The 20,994-nt window shown below is 39.3% G+C and overlaps 1 protein-coding gene across 5 annotated transcripts in view; it reads left to right on the top strand.

The window, feature by feature from the left end:
* Positions 1-20,994, top strand: part of NNT (nicotinamide nucleotide transhydrogenase) — a 94,169-nt gene that overhangs the window by 31,059 nt on the left and 42,116 nt on the right. For all 5 annotated transcript variants that reach the window (XM_002921712.4, XM_011228085.3, XM_034656942.1 and 2 more), the window contains 4 exons: positions 1,215-1,402; positions 17,540-17,673; positions 17,965-18,156; positions 18,835-18,988. In XM_002921712.4, coding sequence (XP_002921758.1) covers positions 1,215-1,402; positions 17,540-17,673; positions 17,965-18,156; positions 18,835-18,988 — 668 coding nt within the window. The remainder of the gene's footprint in view (positions 1-1,214; positions 1,403-17,539; positions 17,674-17,964; positions 18,157-18,834; positions 18,989-20,994) is intronic.

Below are 20,994 nucleotides of genomic sequence, written 5' to 3'. Positions count from 1 at the left end.
AAGTGGTACATACTTTTGGAAATAACTGAAATAGTCCAGTCAGAGATATCAAAAGAAAATCTCCAATTTTGTATATATACAGTTTGCTCTTCTTAAAACTCAACACACAAAAAACAACCCAATTAAAAAATGGGCAGAAGATGTGAATAGACATCTTTCCAAAGAAGACCTANTATATATACAGTTTGCTCTTCTTAAAACTCAACACACAAAAAACAACCCAATTAAAAAATGGGCAGAAGATGTGAATAGACATCTTTCCAAAGAAGACCTACAGATGGTCAACAGACACATGAAAAGATGCTCAACATCACTCATCATCAGGGAAATGCAAATCAAAACCACAATGTGATATCAACTCACACCTGTCAGAATGGCTAAAATCAACAACACAAGAAACAACAGGTGTTGGTGAAGATGTGGAGAAAAAGGAACCCTCTTGCACTGTTGGTGGGAATGCAAACTGGTACAGCCACTCTGGTAAACAGTATGGAGTTTTCTCAAAAGGTTGAAAATAGAACTACCCTACAGTCTGGCAATTGCACTACTAGGTATTTATCCAAAGAATACAAAAATACTAAGTCTTTTTTTTTCAAAAGTACTAATTCAAAGGGATACATGCATCCCAATGTTTATAGTAAAATTATCTACAACAGCCAAATTATGGAAGCAGCTCAAGTGCCCATTGACTAATGAATGGATAAAAAAGATGTGGTGTATATATACACAGTGGAATATTATTCAGCCATATAAAAGAATGAAATCTTGCCAATTGCAATGACATGGATAGAGCTAGAGAGTCTAATGCTAAGTGAAATAACTCAGAGAAAGACAAATACCATATGATTTCACTCATATGTGGAATTTAAGAAAGAAAACAGATAAGCAAAGGGAAAAAAAAGAGAGAGAGGGCAACCAAGTAACAGACTCTTAACTACAGAGAACAAACCGGTTACCAGAGGGGAGGTGGTGTGGGGATGGGTGAAAGAGGTGATGGGGATTAAGGAGTGCACCTGTTCTGATGAGCACTGGGTGTTGTATGGAAGTGCTGACTCACTATACTGTACACCTGAAACTAATACTACACTGTGTGTTAACTAACTGGAATTTAAATAACTTAAACCCGAAAAAACCCCCAAAATGTATATGTAAAAGATGATCTTGATTTCTCAAGGACCTAAAATAACCACTGCTTTCCCTTCAATCATCACCAGAGCTGCAGCTTTGGAGCAGTTCAAGTCTCTTGGTGCTGAGCCCTTGGAAGTGGACTTGAAGGAATCTGGTGAGGGCCAGGGAGGATATGCGAAAGAGATGTCCAAAGAGTTCATCGAAGCTGAAATGAAACTTTTTGCTCAACAGTGCAAAGAGGTGGATATCCTCATCAGCACAGCGCTCATTCCAGGTACGTCCTTCAGCCCACGCTTATCAGTAAAGTACTTTACTAATGATATTTTAAAATAAGAGTGGAAGTCATTTAACATTTGAATTTCTTTAAGTAAAGATTGATTTACTTTCTAGAAAATGAGAAAGCACATGAAAGGCAGAAAGAAAAAAAAGCATGGTAGCCCCTAGATAAAAATGATCATTAATAGTGGGATCTATTTTCTTCCAGTCTTTTTCCTTATATTTTTATGTAACTGTGTTCATAGATTATATCCCACATACCATATTATATTCGTAAGCAATTTCTTTTGTGTATACTCTTGATAAATTGGTTTTTAATTTGTTTCTGTTCTCTTTGTTAGGATACTCCATTCTTATTGTAGGGCATTCAAACGGTACTGAAAAATATGAAGAAAAAAAGTACAGACCTGAAATTCCAGCAGAGATGACCATTATTGATATATTAATCATTTTTCCATACATGAGAGAGAAAGAGAAAGGGACTTGGGGGGTGTGTGTGTGTATTTGTGGAATTTCTGGTATATGTTTTTTACTAAAGGATATGACACTTTACCACTTTTTAATTATTTCCTTTGGCATGTTTGGTCTTTGCAACCGAATTGCAGGCTCTTTGATGGCAGGAGTCCTTTACCACATCCTCTTCTAAAGAAAATTTTTCACTCAGTAGATAATTGATGCCAAACCAGTAGGCACTTACTATCAGTAAACAGTAGCTCCATCTAGCAAGATTTGGGAGTGAAGAAATGCTCCACCTTTTATATTCTTACCCCTCCTTCTCTCCCTTTCCTTCTGTTATTGAATGCTGAATACCATGCTGACTAATATTTTCCTTTCTGAAAGGAAGTGAGCCAGATAATGAGAGCTTATAGGGTTAATGGTTACTTGTATTAGATCCTGCTAAGGGAGCCTTGCTTTCTCTAGAGGACAGTGAAAAATGAGAAGTTGCTTTGTCATGAAGTCATGGGAGAGGAGAAGTTCTCTTCTGGCATCTTCCCACAACCCCCCACTCTGAATAATCTACATGCAAGGGCAGGGAGTTGATTGATATCACATCTATGAGATTGTAGGGGAAAATATGTCCTCCAGGCTCTTCTTTCTGTCCTCTGTTTACCCAGGTGATACCAGATAGGTGAGCTGGTCTCTCCAGACACCCACATCCCGCCAGAGCAGGCTAGATGACGCAGACGAGACGGGTTGGTCATATAGGCTTAGCCCATAGAAGAATCTGTGAGGGTAGAAATGAGGCTGGGTCAGTTACTGGAGGTGGGTGCAAGCCAGGGGCTCATGGCGGTATTGGTGAAATCTGCCAGCTCTAATAGGACTCATGAAGAAGCAGTGGCAGGAGAGCACTTAAGGATTTTGTCCTTTCGTTTTGTGGCAGTGGCTTGTGGCCCAGCTGTTGCACAGGTGGCTTTGAAGGAGGGTTGGGGTGGCCTTTGCTGTAGCCACCATCTGACCTTTGGAAGTTAGCTGCACGACAGGGAGAGCTTCTGAGCTGACTAGATATAACGAGTGGCCAGTAGAGGGTGCTAAAACATTTCCTCACGGAGTAAATGATGTGACCAGAAAGCTAGTTTTAGCCAAGGTCATGCTCTTTTTTTTTTTTTTTTTTAAAGATTTTATTATTTATTCAACAGAGATAGAGACAGCCAGCGAGAGAGGGAACACAAGCAGGGGGAGTGGGAGAGGAAGAAGCAGGCTCATAGCAGAGGAGCCTGACGTGGGGCTCGATCCCACAACGCCGGGATCACGCCCTGAGCCGAAGGCAGACGCTTAACCGCTGTGCCACCCAGGCGCCCCCCAGGTCATGCTCTTATTGGACATAGGATAATTTGAGCATAGTACATAGAATTATTATTGGTGATAAAGCCTAAAGTAAGAGATACAACTCAAGACTTCTTATATAAAGCACCCTGACATTTAGGGCCTACTCCCCCCCAATAATATCTTTTTTTTTTTTTTTTTTTAAATAAGGACTTCATCGTCAGTGTACTTTAGTAAAAGGTCAAACTGTGTAGTTGTCTTAAAGAGGATTTATTAAAGACATTTTGTTAATCTGTTCCACTGAGCCTTTACTGTTTTTCGTCTTTTCTGAAGCTGTGATCTGTTCAGAGCACGTTCAAGTTAGACGAAGTCCTTGACCAGTGGACTGGCCCAGAGCAGGCATTCAAAGGGCTGGTCTTTCTGTTACTTCTTTTTGAAAACCAAAAAAAGAGAGAAAAGTTAATGAGAATATTATAAGGAAGAAGGTATTCTTTCTAAAAACCTTTCATATCCCTGGGGGACGAAGGCCCAAAAGGGTGAGCATTTAAACAAAAAGATGAAAAGATTCTATAAAAGCACAGGTGCCCTTTGAAAAACTGTCCTTGGCATTGTACCTTTACTGGTTTATGTCCTCAGCCTTTGCATGGGTCACCTGATGCTGTGTCGAGCTCCTGAAAGACTCTTGGAACAGAAGCTGTTCTCAAGTTTTCCTTGAGTGGATCCAAAGGGGATTAAGTCAAATGTCAGAAGTTGTCCAAGCTGACTTTGCTTGGACACAGGTGCTTGGAGGGCTGCATGGAAGACCGGATGTGGATAAGAACACCGAGAAGGGGACACGGGCAGTTAGCTAGCTTCAGGAAGCAACCTTATGGAGTTGGCAAATTGTTGTTCCTCCAAGGTGCATTCAGTCTGTGGGCTTGAAAGAACAATAACGTTGTATTAATGTAGATTGTATGTGGGATGAAACATTCCTGGAGCTTTCTAATTATTATGCTGGTATTTTGTACCACATACTCGTGCCGTCATCTGGAATCCCTAGATTGGGCTGGGTGAAGGGTTAAAGGCTAGAGCGTCGCTTAATGTAGGTAGCTTCAGGATAGGACTGACAGTCCTGTTTTGTGACGTTGCACACACACAGGAAAACTCCCCAGCTTTCCTGTCTGGCTCTTGGCCCTTTGGGGCTACTACGAAAAAGTAAGGCAGTCCTGCCCTCTGGTCATGCTCAGGCTGTGCTCATAATCTTTTCTGCTAAACTTTTGAGACTCAAGAGATTTTTCAGCATCTCTATGGTTCTGGAACCTTTTTAGGGAGACTTTACATAGACTTGGAATATTTAATCAGGAACAGACTGAATTGGTAAGTTAGGGAGGGGTGGGTCAGGTGAAGAGGAATCCTAGTGGTGTAATTCTGCCTCTGTGTTAGGCACATTTCACCTAAATTCCGGGAAGAATCAGGAGTACTGTGGTGCACATGCTAAATCTAGTCTGACAGAAGCTACCTTCTCCATCTAAAACCTTCCTGATGACTGCCTCACTACAGCCTTGTAAGCCTCATAGGCTCCTCCAGCTTTCCTCCTCCCTCCTCCCCCCTCCCCCCTTCTCAGGTCTTGCCCTTATTTTGTAATTGAATCATAGCTCCTGGAGAGCCTGGGGTTTTGTTGGGTAATGATGGCAGTGACTTGGGCAGCTCAGGTTCCCAGCATCATGGGATAGAGTCACCTCAAGGGATCAGGCTTGGGTCGCAGTCCCCACGTGCCGTGCCATAAAGTTTATGCTCCTTGGTGAGGTATTGGTTGCCTTTTAGTTTCTGGTTCTGATTTAGCCTTTGGGCCTCATGTTAAACTAATTTCTTACTCTCTGGGCCTGATTTCAGTCATGCTGGCTGCTATTGTCTCTTCAAATAGGTCAAGGACTTTCAGGCCTTTGCACATATTGTTCCTTCTCTTTGGAATGCTATCCCTGCCCTTCCTTGCCTTTTGAAATCCTGCTTAACCCAGTTACCACTTCCTCCATAGTTTCTGCTCTCTCCTGCTCAGCCTTGGACACTTTTCTTTCTGCATTCACAGCACCGCCTGTGCCTGGGATTCCCATAGTTCCCGGTCTCGCTGCCTGCTAGTGGTGCCATCTTGCTGGGTGTGCAGCACAAGTGTTGGGCTTTTTTCTGTTGTGGTGGGTCCTTACCATAGGGCCTCCTATGATTCTGGCTGCCTTCCTGAGGTCCTTGTTGTTATAGTCTTTTTTTTTTCTTCCAGTGCTGTCCAGGGAAGGCAACACGCTGTTGGCTCACTTTTAGATAGGAAGACTGCAGACACTACCTTAAGACTGGGAACCTAGCTTTCTTAAATTTTCCAAAACCAGGATACCTGCCGAGTTTGCAGTTTCAGGTGGTTAGCTAGGCCTCTCGGGAGATAGAATTAGGAAGTCGTAGAAGGTCTGTCCAGGAGTTAGAAAGTGTGTATCAGTCAGGAAGGAAGAGATTCATTGCTTGGTTATAAATTATAATATCTTAGGCCATATACACTTGGACCTCTTTTTAGGCACAATCCCGATTATGGTAATAATACTTTTTATCTGTACTAGATAAGGTCTGTAGAATATAACCTTTATATAAAAGACCCTTGTGATAATTCTACACGACTCTGGAGAATTGGGAGGGGCTGTTTTCCCCGATACGCAAAGGCTTTATGCATATGACACCAAACTGGAGAGATTTTGCCGTCTCCTGGAAAATCAGCATTGGTTCTCCATCTGACATTACTTGTCTTTTTGAAATCTGTCTATCCCAAAGAGTAGAAATATGGTACACAAGAATACTTTTTCACTATAATGTTCAAACTTGTTCTTTCAAGCAAGAGAATAACTGATACCCTGATATACTCTCCATTTGTGAAATTCTACAAAGATAATTCTGTTTTGATGCCTCTACAGAGATTTTGCCTAAGGTCAATGTTTATTGATCAGAGAAGGTTGGTCTTTTCCTTCTCTGTAAGCATGATGATCTTACAGTACAAAACTATATAGATCAGTCATTTCTAGCTTTTTAAAAAAATTATTTATTGTGTTTTACTGACAATTCCTGTCATCCTCCCCTCCCTTAAATGTATCGAATGGTTGTATGGAATTTTGTAATATTACTTCTGTGAAGTTCCATTTATTTTGAGAGCTTTGAAGGACAGAGAAACCCTTGAATGTTGCAACATCAAGGGTTGGTAACCACAGGCTGTCTACACACCTCTTGGTAGCTTTCAGCACAAACAGGGCAACTTGTCATCAGGAGGAAGATGCCAAGATGGGGGAGTGTTCCATTACCATTTATCAGTCATGACTTCTGAGTGTTTGAGCACACTTAGTGAGTTATTGGGCCAAATTTAACAAATGTTCTGCTAGGAAAATTTATGGCACAGAATTATATTCTGGTTTGGTCTGTTATTTCTCCAAAAGTATGTTGCAAGATTGGAAGCATTGTGTTCCCATCCCTGGCAGTCCCTGAGTCGAAAAGGATTGGGAGGCTGAGGCCATCTCTGCGGAAGCAGCCTCGGACAGAGTTACTGCTAGCAGCCAGTGTGGCCCACCACATGCATTTCTGTATTTCCTTCTTTCCACTCTCCCTATACTTTCTTGTGCCGCAGTGTTGGGGTGGTCTAGCTGCTCTAAGAAAGCAACACAAAAGTTCAGGCATTATGGAAATCTACTTCTTGTTCAGTTAACAGTAATGGGTGGTTGACACATTGGTGGGCAACTCTCCTTCACGTGGTCATCTGGGATTCGGGTAGGACAATGTCGCTGTCGTCATTATGAGGCTCTCAAGGGTACTCTAGGCACGGTCCCTCTTCCAGCCAGCCGGAAGGGATGGGGAAATAGAGGAATGTGCATGGGATGCCTAGGAATGGCACATACCACTCCCACTCACATATCTTTGGCTAAAATTTAGTCACATGGCCAAATCTAACTGTTAGGGAAGCTGGGAATTGTTGCCTCGCCATGTTCCTGGGAATAACAGAACATCCTATTAGTTTGCTAAGGCTGCCATAACGAAATCCCAGTTTAAACAACAGAAGTTTATTTTCTCACAGTCTGGAGGTTGGCGGCCCCAGGTCAAGGTGTAGGCAGGTTTGGTTTCTTCTGAGTCCTCTCCTTGGCTTGTAGATGGTTCTCTTCTTGCTGTGTCCTTATGTGGTCTTGGTCTCTTTTTGTATCCACATTTTCTCTTACTTTAAGGATATTGGTCAGACTGGATTAGGGCCCAGCCTAATTGCCTCATTTTAACTTAATCACCTCTTTAAAGGCCATCTCTCCAAATACAGTCATATTTTAAGGTACTAGGGGTTAGGGCTTCAAGATATGAATTTTCTGGGGACACAGTAAGCCCAAAGCAAACATGGATTTTGGTGAGCAGCTAATAGCTTTTCCCTTTTACTCCCTTTGTAATCTTATCTGCCTACGTTTAATCCATTCGCTGGGGATCAAACCTTGGATTTAGAGCCAGATAGATTCAGATTCTAGCTCCACTGCCTAATAGCTAGCTGATGCGTCTCTCTGAATCTCCGATTCCTCATCTCTGAAAATGGGGTAAAATTTTTATCTCACAGAGCTGCTTCATTGAATAGATGAAGAAAAAATCCAGTGGTGGGCCTGGCGTATAGAGCATAGCAACATTCTCTTTTCTGCTATTGGTGTTGCCTGGTCTTGCAGATGGTACTCAGGACTGAAAACTTACTTTTTTTTTTAAGGTTTTATTTATTTATTTATTTAGTTTAGAGAGAGAGAGAGAGAACGAGTGTGCACATGCACACACAAGCAGGGGAAGGGGCAGAGGGAGAGGGAATGCAAATCTCAAGCAGACTCCTCGCTGAGTGCGGAGCCCAACTTGGGGCTCAGTCTCACAACCCTGAGATCATGACCTGAGCTGAAATCGAGAGTCAGATACTTGCCCCACTGAGTCACCCAGGCATCCCTTGACTTTTTTAATAGGAAGTCCAGACATTCTCAAGGACTATATGGAATGTCTAAGATGTCCTGAAAAACTGAATTTTCTAAAGATATGCATTTCATTAAGGCTCTTTTTTCAATTGATCTCATTCTGACTTAGTTGAATAACATGGGAAATAAACAGTATTATTTCTATTTTTAAAAATAATCTTTTAATTGTTTTATAAATCTAGTAAAATCAAAATGTGTCATAAATATTTACTGCTTTAATTTTTAAGGCATTTAGCAAAGGTCCATCTAAACAAGTGTTGGAGGGAACACAAAGAATGTTCTAATTTATGTAAGAATATATACATTATACGTTTAAGAATATACATGTTATACATTTCCAGGATGCCTCGGTGGCTTTGTTGGTTAAGCGTCTGCCTTCGGCTCAGGTCATGATCCCAGGATCCCGGATGGAGTCCCACATCGGGCTCCCTGCTCAGCAGGGAACTTGCCTCCCCCTCTGCCTGCCGCTCTCCCTGCTTGTGCTCTCTCTCTCTCTGTCAAATAAATAACTAAAATCTTAAAAAAAAAAAAAGAATATTATATATTTGTGCTACTATTTAAATATGGTAGACTGTTTTAGGTTTTTAAGAATTCCCATTGCTATGGAGCCAATCTTGACTAATTTTGATTTTTTATTTACACAGAATTTTGCAGCTATGAGAGGTGAATTATTAAGATAATCCTTAAAAATTTTTATAAATGTGTCCTCTAATAATTAGGTAAAAGCTTGTTTTTAGGTTTTTTCTTAAAACAGATCTTTAGGGATTTCTCTAATTTGCTAAAATATGCTATTGACTAATCATATTTCGTAAGTATTACATTTGGAAATACCTCACGGCTTTCAGTTTGTAAAAGCCAAGGTTTTGCTGTCCTGACTTTCTCTCTGATTCCTTATACAAATAATTAATTGTGTAGAGAAAAATTTTCTCTAGTTTCGTGGATAAAACTCACATATAAAGTATTCTGCTTGACTCTTTAAGCTTGGGTCAGAATCTCTGTTCGTGAATGTAGCTGTCGAAAACTTAGCCAGTGAGAGCATAGATGGAGGCGTTGAATCAGTATGTTGCTCTATGCACCAGGAGGCTGGCTAAATCACAGACCCAGTAGATGATAGATCCGTGGATCAAATATTCAGCAGTTTCTCACCACTCCCTGTCTATTACATAATCAATGACCCGTTTTTCTCATAGGTATACATATATGTATAAAAAACGCTTTTGTCCTTCTCTGTAGCATTTTTATAGCTTAAGACCCAGTGCTTTAATCCCATCTGTGATTTTGAAATTCCAAAAGAGCCTTTGATCTGTACCACTTAGGATGACTTTGGCTGCCCGAAGCAGAAATTCCAACACATTCTGCCTTAAACAAGCAAGGAGATTTCTTGGGTTATGTATCTGAAGAAAGTCCAGTCATAAGTGTGGGTAGGTGTGCTGACATCGGGGGCTTTAGCTGTGCTCCTGTATTCTCTTACCTTGCCCTGCTCTGTGAGTTGGCCCCAACCTCAGTGCTAGAAGGAAGCAGTGGTTTGAGGCCTCTGGTGTGCCCAACACAACATCCAGAGGACAAGACAGGTCAGTTCCAATGGTTCCCTCTTGAAGAGCAAGGGAACTTCTTTTTCAAAAGCCTTGAGCAAACTTTCCCTTGTTCTTATTGGGCTTTATTGGGTTAGTGCCCATCCCTGAGCCAATTCACGGAGGCAGGGCAATGAGACACCCCTTGGCTTACATCTGGATTTCTGAACCTGTCACTAGTAAGGGAGTGAGATTACCCTTAGGCCAGCCAAGCCTACATCTAGAGTGGTTTCTGAGGTCATTTTTCCTGAAGTTCCTGGACTGCGTGGAGAAAATGGAAATCAGAGTAGTGACAAGAGGACGAATGAAGTGGGTGCTGGGTAAACAAAGTGCTCAGTGCAAAATTGTGTTGTATTAACGAAGACATTTCTTTATGTATAAATGTTGTAGTTCAGAGTGTCTTTAAGGGCTGTATTTTCCATTGAGTCAATGTATAGTGTTACATTACGTTAAAGATTCTCCTTCTGTTGTTAGTGCTTGTTCATGAGAAGTCTATTTTGGTTTGGTTAGGATAAATATATTCTGTAATTTGTATTTTTAATCTGTTACTGAATTGTTAAATATACTATGATCTTGTTAAAGCAGAAGGTTTTTTCCGAGCTTGTCTAATTTGATGCCTTACAGGCCAGGAAGTTAAGAATTTCCCCATCCGATTACATGCTATTGATTAATTCCAGTAAATAATGCTAAATGTTCTTTAGAATCATTATAAAATTTTGTGGTAAATCCATTTCATCTTGGTTGTCTTGTTCTTTTTTTTTTTTTTTTTTTAAGATTTTATTTATTTGAGAGAGTGAGAGAGCAGGAAAGAGCACAAGTGGAGGGTGGGGGGCAGAGGGAAAGGGAGAAGCAGACTCCCTGCTGAGCAGGGATCAGGACCAGAGCCAAAGGCAGCCGCTTAGCCTTAGCCGACTGAGCCACCCAGGCGCCCCTTGGTGTCTTGTTCTTAATATTTTTCGTGGTTTCCTCTTTGTTTGTTTGTTTGTTTGGTGTGATTAAAGTTGTCTGTGAGGGCTTGATTCTTTTCTCAGTAAGGTAGAGTCTGAGAATTTATTGATTTCAGATGATCATATTAGGCCTGATTCATTCAATGAGGTATGATGTATTGTAAAACTTTCTGGTAAATCTTCACCCGTTGGTATTTACTTTAAGCTAAATCACTCTTTTTGAGTTTAGTCTTGCAGAGAGGCCAATAATATTTTCTTTTGCTATATAGCCATAGTTGTTGAAGCTATTTTTATTTATTTTTTCTTTTTCTTTTTAAGTAATCTCTACACCCAATGTGGGGCTTGAACTCATGACTCTGAGATCAAGAGTCAGACTCACATGCCCTTCCAACGGAGCCAGCCAGGTGTCCCTAAAGCTGTTTTTAGTAATGAGTAATTTTTCTAGAAATTTCTTTTTGTTTTTTTTTAAAGATTTATTTATTTATTTTGGGGGGAGAGAGAGAGCGCGCATGAAGAGGAGGGGCAGAGGAAGAGGGAGAGAGAAAATCTCAAGCAGACTCCTCCCTGAGCATGGTGTGAACTCCGGGGCTCAATCTCACAACCCTGAGATCATGCCCCAAGCTGAAATCAAGAGTCAGACGCTTAACCGACTCCACTACTCAGGCGCCTCTAGAAGTTTCTACCTTTAATACTTTTAAAACTTCATCTTAGCATTCATTTTTTTTTTAATACTTTATTTATTTACTCAACAGAGATAGAGACAGCCAGTGAGAGAGGGAACACAAGCAGGGGGAGTGGGAGAGGAAGAAACAGGCTCATAGCGGAGGAGCCTGATGTGGGGCTCGATCCCATAATGCCGGGATCACGCCCTGAGCCGAAGGCAGACGCTTAACTGCTGTGCCACCCAGGCGCCCCCATCTTAGCATTCACTTAATGAGAAAATACATGGGTGTGAAAAGAATTCTATGGATTCTTAAACTGTGAATTTAGTCATATTGAGGAATGAATTTGTATGGATCACAGCCATACATGCTTACACCTAGAAGTAATGCCCAGGTGAGGCATTGTTTCAGCCTACAGTTAATTCCTGATGCTCACAGAGATTCAAGGGTATCTACCCTGATCTATGCCATCCCTACTCACCCCAAATAATGGCCAACCAATTAGGAAACTATACAAATTTTTAGATGACTGCTACTGCTTTAAATACCTCAGCTATTTTGGATGATAAAACTGTTCACTAACCTTTGGATGTAGCCTCTTTCAGTCCTAAAATACTAGTCTTCAGAGCTATAGGGAAAATTTTCCTTCCCTATCCAGCCTGCACATGATAGGCACTAACTATTAGTTGACTGAATGAATAAATGAATATTTGAATGATGACTGTGACTGCATGATGTCCTACCATTGTCTTGGCTAAAATATGGAATTAAACACCCCCAACTGGGAGGGAACAGAATAATCTTACCAGAGAATGTAATGTCCATGAACCAGAAGGAACCAAGAAATATTTCATGAAGTTGGACATCATGCCAGATCTCTACCACAGTTTGCATTGTGCCAGGAAGTACATAAAAAAAAAATTTCTCTCCTTGTTGATTTTTTCCATTATATTTTCTGTTGTCATTGTTGTTTTGTGGGAAAGTGGTTTGATAAAATGTAACAGTTTTGGTCTTTTTGTGTGTCTCATGTTTTGCAGATAAAATTATAAAATTAACAGAAATGAGCACAAAGGAGAAAGCAGGGGGTGGGGGACGGGGTAGGGGGTGGGGGTAGAGGGCAGAGGGAGAGGGAGAAGCAGATTCCCTGCTGAGTGGGGAGCTGGATGCGGGGCTTGATCCCAGGACCCCAGGATCATGATCTGAGCTGAAGGCAAATGCTCAACCAATTAAGCCACCCAGGCACCCCTTTAATTAACTCTTCTGACTTCTACAGTTGTGTCTTGAAATACTTGATACGATCATTTGATCTTTTATTCTTATATCTAGAATCTATACCAGACTGTCTCTGGGGAATATGGCAAATCTCTTTCTAGTTGAAGGATTTGAATTAAACATTGGATATATTTTCTTTGTTTAAATTGTAAAAATCTTCCTGTTTGCGATCCAGCCTTAGACAGGTCTTTGTCTCACTCTGAAAGTGTTTTAGAAGCACTTTGAAAGGCTGTCCTAACCGTGTAGCTTCATTTACTGTAGCAATTTTCAACTGATAAGTAAATAGCTTGGTCTAATGGCATTTTTAAGTTGTTTTAATTTTTCTAGTACAACTCATTTTTTAAAAGATTTTATTTATTTGAGATAAAGAGCGAGAGAGAGAGAGAGCACACGTAAATGGGGTAAGGAGCAGAGGGAGAGGGACAAGCAAACTCCATGCTGAGTGCAGAGCCCGACTTGGGGCTCCATTCCACGCCCCTGAGATCATGACCTGAGCCAAAACCAAGAGTCAGATGCTTTAAGCAGCTGAGCCACCCAGGTGCCCCTCTTCCAGTACAACTCTTAATTTATGTCTTCAACCTAGAGAAGAAACTGGTTGTGATTATGCAGGAGTACTTTGTTACTATTTTTTAATAAAAATAGTATGTGACTTTTAGAAATGCAGTAAAGTACAAAGTAGAAAATAAAGACCATCCGTGATCTCTCTACTCAGTGAAAAGTACTATTAACATTTTACCATTTCCTTTTAGCCTTTTTTCCATGCATTTTTATCATGGTGGATCAGGATATAAAATCGTTCTCATTTTCCCCATTTAATACTATAGCATAAGTTTTCCCCTTCGTGTAACACGGTGAGTCATTAAGAAATCTTTGCAAATATATTTTAATAGTTTTGTAGAATTTTCTTAATACACCATATTTTATTTAATGGTTTCCCCAAAGTTGGGCTTTTCATTTAATTTCACTTTTTGTTAATTAAAAATAACGCTCTAACCTTTTTTTCTGTGTTAATCCACTGTGTGTATTTTCATTTATTTCCCCAGGATTAATCAAATTTTAGAAGTAGAATTACTGGATGAGTGGATATCAACAGTTTTGGCCAGTTGATACATGTTGGTAAACTCTACTTTCCTAAAACTTGTGCAGTGCAGAATCCCATAAATAGATCATCCAGCTAATTGTTTCATTTCAACATTATTATGATTTTTTAAAACATTTTATTTTTAAGTCATCTCTACACCCAATGTGGGGCTTGAACTTATAACCCCAAGATCATGAGTTGCATGCTCTACTGAGTGACCCAGCCAGGCACCCCCGTTATTATGATTTTTTGACTCTTTCATTTTGAGAGACAAAAAAAGTATCCCACTTTTTGTAACTTTGATTCATACTGAGGGTGAACTTTTTTTTTAATTTGGTTGTTACCATTTCTCTTAGAATTGACCATTTGTTGTTGTTTTTCATGTATTAGGATCTTAGTGTTTTGTTTTTATTTAAATTTTTGTGAGCCTTTTAGTATGTTAATTTTTTGTCATATTGATTTTTGAGGACTGTAATATATACGTATTTCATATTTAAATCTCTTGATGTTTTCTCCATTGCTTTAAGGAATACTTTCTAATTCAAAGACTAGAAAGATACCAAGGTTTTCCTTTTTTATCTTTATGGGTTGATTCTCTCTTTTTTAAGATTTTATTTATTGTAAGTAATCTGTATACCCAACGTGGGGCTCGAACTCACGACCCCAAGATCAAGAGTCACATGCTCTTCTGATTGAGCCAGCCAGGTGCTCCAAAGGTTGATTCTCTGTTATAATTCATTCTGATCTATAGAATTTAGAGTTTAGTTTGAAGTCTGATTCTAAGTTTGGGTAGATTTTTTTCCCCCAGGATATCTAACTGATCATCTTAATCCTTTTGTTCCTTCCATTTTGTCATGCCACATTTATCATATATTACATTTTTACCCTAGTAGGCCATGAGGGTAAGATAGTATTTTGAATTTGCCTTCTTCATCTTTCCTCCTCTTGAACTGTTCTTTTGGGGATTTGCTCATTTGGAACTTTTATGTATTACCCTGCTCCTCTTTTGGCTCTATTTTTTCCCTTCTGTTTTCAATTTTCATTTCTGCACTTTTAGAATTTTCAAAAAATTAATCCACATGTGAATGTTTAAAGCCAGCTGCACTGTTATATTCACCATTGTATTCCCTGTAGCCTTTAATTAGGATTTTTTTAAATTATAAAATTAAAACTAGCTCTTATAGAAAATTTAGGAGATAAAGAAAAGCACAAAAAAGAAAATAGTCTTACCACTCAAAGATATCCTGCTATGGTTAAATGTTACACGATGTAGAATTTACTAGAAACTATATGGTATATGTAGTATTTAATGTATGTGTATAAATATATATGAAACATTCATATATGTATATATAAAATTTTTTACCTAATGGTAGCAATCTACATAAACTATTTCATTGTGTGCATTTTACTTAATTTGATGTAGTCTAAATTTTTCTCCATGGCTTAAATAAATTTTAACTCACCCTCTAGTTATTTGACTAAATAAATTACTTGATGTGAAAGAATATCTTATCCTTTCAAAAGTAGTTGAATTTCAGGGGCGCCTGGGTGGCACAGCGGTTAGGCGTCTGCCTTTGGCTCAGGGCGTGATCCCAGCGTTATGGGATCGAGCCCCACATCAGGCTCCTCTGCTATGAGCCTGCTTCTTCCTCTCCCACTCCCCCTGCTTGTGTTCCCTCTCTTGCTGGCTGTCTCTATCTTTGTCAAATAAATAAATAAAATCTTAAAAAAAATAAGTTGAATTTCAGACTGACAATATGGACAGAACAGTTATTATCTTTGTTAAGATGCAAGTGTGTTTATGTGTGTGTGTGTCTGTGCATTTAAAGTTGGGTCAGCTACTGCATAATTGCTTTGTGAAGGTTGAGTGAATAAAATCAGAAACAAATAGGTGGTAGATCAGATGTTTTCTTGCCTAAATGGTTTTGGCCACTTGAGGTCTTGTAAAGTCAGTAGGGTTACAGTCCAGGAATGGATCCTTAGCTCTCACTGGGTCAGAAGAAAGAAGGAAGCCAGAATTTTTATGGCAGGAGGAATTAATTAGATGCTAAATCAAATTTGTGAAGTTGATGGCTGTAAAGTTGGTGCAGTTACGAGTCAAAGGGGGTGGACCTGGATCCCAATTGCAGTTTAAGGCATATCAGCCTAGGACTGGAGGGAACAACTAAGGTGTGAGGAAAAGGTGTAGCAAACAAGAGGTTAATGGAGAAGCGGCTGTGGCTAGAGAAGAGGAAGGGGGATGATCGTAAACAACTAGAAAGTAGACCTTGGCACTTTAAATTTGCCAGTTTATGTGGATGAGACCATATGATCCATAGTTTGAAATGACTGCAGAGCTCAGCAACATGACCTTTTTTTGAGGGGGTGGCGAGAGTCCCCAGATCTATGTTGTTTGCATCCCCAAAATCTCAAGTTTGAGTAAAGTTTAAATATTCAAGATGGTTTTGTTGGACTGCAGTGGGGAGAGTAGAGGAAAGGAATATTTCCAGAGAATTTTGAGAAGTGATGAAACCACTAGGACTTCAAAGTGTTGTCTTTGGGGGAAAATATCTCCTCATTCTTGCTCTTCCATGGAGACTCAAAAGATGATCTAACAAACCACGGGGCAGCTCGCCCCGCGTGGCTGCAGCAGAATGCCCAGTGGGGGAAGTAATGAGAGAGAATGTGAGAAAGAGGGCTTATACCCCGTGAGGAAGGCCTTCAGTGATAGCAGGCTTGGGATTTGGACTTTATCTGGGAAATATAAGGTTTGCTTCGAGGAGGAGAGAGGTACTATATAAATACCCATTTGTACCTTTATAACGTTTTTTTCCACATGCTACAAATCTTCATTTTTCTTTTTTGAATCACGTGTATTCCAATCAAGTTGATTGAAAAACAGATTATTATGGTGCAAATTTTAGTTTATATTAATTTCCATTTATAAAATTGATAGTGTTTTTACTAAAATTCTGTAGACACAGAGTCGAAACTTTCTCAAAGAGGAGATAGATACTTAGGCTATTAACTCTGCTTTCCTACTACCGATCTCACAAGTTTATTTCCTTTGTCTTTTGGCTTAGGTGTGTATTATTCTATGAAACTTGAACGTGGTAATATACTGACAGTGTGGGCCCCATTGAGTGTAACTAATATATGTTAGCTTGACAAGTGTTCCATAAGAACTGGGATTTCTTCTGCTTATCTGCTGGTATATTCTGAGCAGCAGGTATAGGGCTTGACTCATCAGAGGCAGAATAAATACCGATGAGGGGGAATAAAAGTGTATTAGTGATTCCTAATCCCAATTCCAAACTGGGATTTCCTACTGTTTTCATTTCATGGCATTTCCCCATCTCTTCTTGAAGTTATCCTGTGTTAAATGAAGGTAGATTAATATAACATGTGGGAAAATCTGGTGAAGTTTGTTAAGATGTTTGGAAATATTCCATTTTGTAATTCATAAATTACTATCGAATATTCTCTTGACATTTGTGATCTTTGTGAATTGTCCAGCTCAGGTGCACATAGTTTCCTTAATAGTTTACCATTAGACATTAAAAAAAAAATACAGGCAAAATGTTTATGTCTTCACGAGTGGTCCGGGATGTCAGCCAGTTTGGGAGAGCAATGCTGAGATTTCCACACCGAGTGAGTAAATGGCAGGATGCCTCCTTATTGGCTCTGCAGTTCATACTTTCTGTTTCTTCCTAGGAGGATGACCAGTCTCACCTGTGCGATGGACTTTCGGGGTATCTTGAAAGAGTTAAAATTTCAGATGTTGCATTTTTGAGTGTCCAGAGACTACTGTAATAATTAGGAAATAGAGTTTAAAAAAGTATAATATAATTTGTACTGTTCTCTTTGATTTTATTAGGTAAAAAAGCTCCAGTTTTATTTAGTAAGGAGATGATTGAGTCAATGAAGGAAGGTTCAGTTGTTGTGGATTTAGCGGCTGAGGCTGGCGGAAACTTTGAAACCACTAAGCCGGGAGAACTCTATGTTCATAAGGTATAGCAAACAGCTTCTTCTATCTGTGGACCAACTCCCATGTCTTTAGGGATTTGTAAGGGAGTGTTTATTCCTTTAAGTACTCAGAGAAACTGAGGCCTGAAAATTTTTTAAATTGAAAACAGGCACATTGGAAGCTGTTTTTGAAATCTATATTTGTTTGTGAAATGTGTCTATATTTATAAAGGTATGTAATTTCACTACTTAGCCTTGGCTATGACTGGGAAGTGTCCTAGAAGGAATGTGAACAGATAGAATTGGACCTTTCTGACTGTATTTTTGTTCATGTAGGGAGTTACTCACATAGGCTACACAGACCTTCCCAGCCGAATGGCCACACAGGCCAGCACCCTGTATTCCAACAACATCACCAAGCTCCTGAAGGCCATCAGCCCTGACAAAGATAATTTTTATTTTGAAGTGAAAGACAACTTTGACTTTGGTACAATGGGTCATGTCATTAGAGGAACTGTAGTGATGAAGGTAAGTCGAGAGACCTGCTCCTTCCCGAGTTTTCATTAGAAATGTGTTTTAGGATTTCTGTTTATGGAAGGATCCTATTTTGGAATTGAGATATAAACTAATAAAGGGTTGATGTGTTGGGTTTATGCCAATAAAAAGTGTTTAGAAATGCAGAATGACTTAAAGAAAAATATCACAAAGGCTTAGATACATATGAACTCATCCAAAATATGTATTGCTTTTGAAAAACAAAAACAAACAAAACAAAAAACCAGAACTGAATAAAGTAAAAATCAAACTTTCCCTTGCCACCTATCTCCTTTTAGCGGATTGATCTATGTTTTTCCATATATGTTCTGTGCACATAGAAATCATGTATCTATGTCTGCATGCATAACAAACATTCTATATGTACACACATATTTATATAAAATAAGTTATAAATGACATGAATTTATTTAAGATTATATTTAAGGGGGCACCTTGCTGGGCCGGTCAGTAGACCATGCCACTCTTGATCTCGGGGTTGTAAGTTCAAGCCCCACGATGGGTGTAGCGATTGCTTAAAAAAATAAATCTTTTAAAAAATTATGTTTAAAAGAACAGTTGTTTTTCCCCCCAGCACAATCACTATCTTCTGTGTTTTTGAAATGCTGGATTGACTGTTAAAAAAATTTCTGTTTTTCTAATTTCTGTTAGGATGGCGAAGTGATTTTCCCCGCTCCCACCCCGAAAAATATTCCTCAGGGTGCCCCAGTGAAACCGAAGACAGTAGCTGAGCTGGAAGCTGAGAAGGCAGCTACCATCACCCCCTTCAGGAAGACGGTGACCACAGCTTCTGCATATACCGCAGGTGAGGACGCCTACGCATGACGGTTGCGTCCTGATTGTTTGGGTTTTTTAAGAAATTCGTTAATTGTCAAAATTAGTGAATGAGATCCTGTTGTCTTCCTTTGGATTCTGTGAGGAGGTGGGCCTGTTAGAAACAAGTTTTCATAAACGTGTTACTAGTCTCACCTCCGCGGCCTTGGAGGCTGCGCTGGTGGCTGACAGCAGAGAAAAGAGGCGCTCGCCGGGGTACTGCAGTGAATGTGTGTGGAAGCATAGATGGGCTGTTAATGCTTTTCACAGAAAACATTTAAAATGTAGCTGTGAAGAGTTTAATCTTACATCAAATATATGGAGCAGTGATGTGTATCAGATCGTGTTGGTGTTAAGTGCCTATTCATGTGGTTATTTATTTATCTTTACGAGTTATAAAACACCAGTTGTGGTCATCTGGATGCTGGGTAAGACTGGGGAACCACATGTTTGCGTTGAAGAATGAACAGGAGGAGACGGGGATGGCCCTTGACTGTCTGACATCCTAAGTTCTTCACCTAGTAAAAAAATTCAATTTTTAAATTTTCATTTCTTTACAATTTAACATGAATTCTTTGCTTTTTAGTTCATTAAACAATCACTGTAAAATAGTGGTAAATAGTTATTCTGGTTATGAATTGTTAGAGTCTGAAATATGGACATTTGATTTTAAATTGGTTTCTCTCTCACCGAATAAATTAAAAATATTTAGATCTACTTAGAGCCAAAGCAAAAACAGAACAAAAGCAAACTATAAAGAATTAAGGACCAGCACAAGGCACACAATTCTTGTAGCCTCAGCATTCTCCAAATTCCCACGTGAGCCCAGATGTTTGAAAGAGAAACATGTAACTCTCCTTGAATGAAGAGCAAGTCTCAGCAAAATGACTAAAAGCCTCTCGTTGTGAACATGGTGAATAAATGGGGGCAGTGTCCCTACTTGCTCTTACTTGTTAAAAAAAAAAAAAAAGAAATTATCATATTGTACCTGGAGAGGATTCTTGGAAGGATTGTAAATTTCCGTTTCTCTTTGTGATTCGTGAGGAAATATAGCGAGGCACGTATGATGGTTTATTTTTCTAGGTTTCTCTCTCATTCGTTAAGGGTTATTGCATTTTGATAGATATGAGAGCATATTTTAGTGAATAAAAGAATGGCCTTATATTTGTTTTTCTTTACCTTAAACTTCTTCCTTTATAATAAAAACAAGTATTTTTCTTTTATGTGTGCGTTAGGAATCTATTTGAATAGCATTCTCCAAAGACTGTGATTTGCTTTCTTTTCCCTTTCTTTTTTTCTCTGCCTTTCTCTTTCCTTTTTTACAAAGACTGTGGAAATGGCACATGTGACATTATTAAATATACTATAGAAAAGACATTAGTTTACTAAGGAGTTGATTAAAAAAATCCTTTAGATAGGTGATTTCTATCTTAGATGCCCAACAAAAAATGGACTCCAGATTATGATAATTTAGTGCTGCTTGATTAATGTGGTCATTTAATTAATGCTAGGCATTGCGTTAAATACTTCTTATGCCTTAACCTATTTACTCTTTACAAGACCTCAGTGAGGTGGGCATATTATTCTTTTCTTTTTCCAGATGAGGACAGAGAGGGTTAATAATTTCACAGATGATAATACTGTAGCACAGAGAAGCTAAGTAACTTGCCTGAGATCACACAGCTAGCAAACAGTAGACCCACAGTTTGAACTAGGCAGTCTGGCTTATGAAAACATGTTCTTAACCACAACTCTGTACGGCTTCTCTTGATGTTTAACTAGAACACAAAACAATATTCTGTCTATTCTCCCTCCAGATGGTTAACAGGCCATGTATTGGAACCCTGGGCATTTTATATGTGGGTAGGGAAATATAAATTAAAACTGCAGTCTTATTACATGATCTAAAGTAAAGTTAATATCAATTCCTAGATGTTCTAGCTGTGCCACTTATAAAGAAATACTTCATATCAAGGGGGGAAAAACGTACCTTGCTCA

Source organism: Ailuropoda melanoleuca, chromosome 3 (genome assembly GCF_002007445.2).
Source record: "Ailuropoda melanoleuca isolate Jingjing chromosome 3, ASM200744v2, whole genome shotgun sequence".
In the NCBI taxonomy this organism is placed as follows: Eukaryota; Metazoa; Chordata; class Mammalia; order Carnivora; family Ursidae; genus Ailuropoda; species Ailuropoda melanoleuca.
Note: the sequence above shows the minus strand (reverse complement) of the source record. Positions and strands in the feature narration are given on the sequence as shown.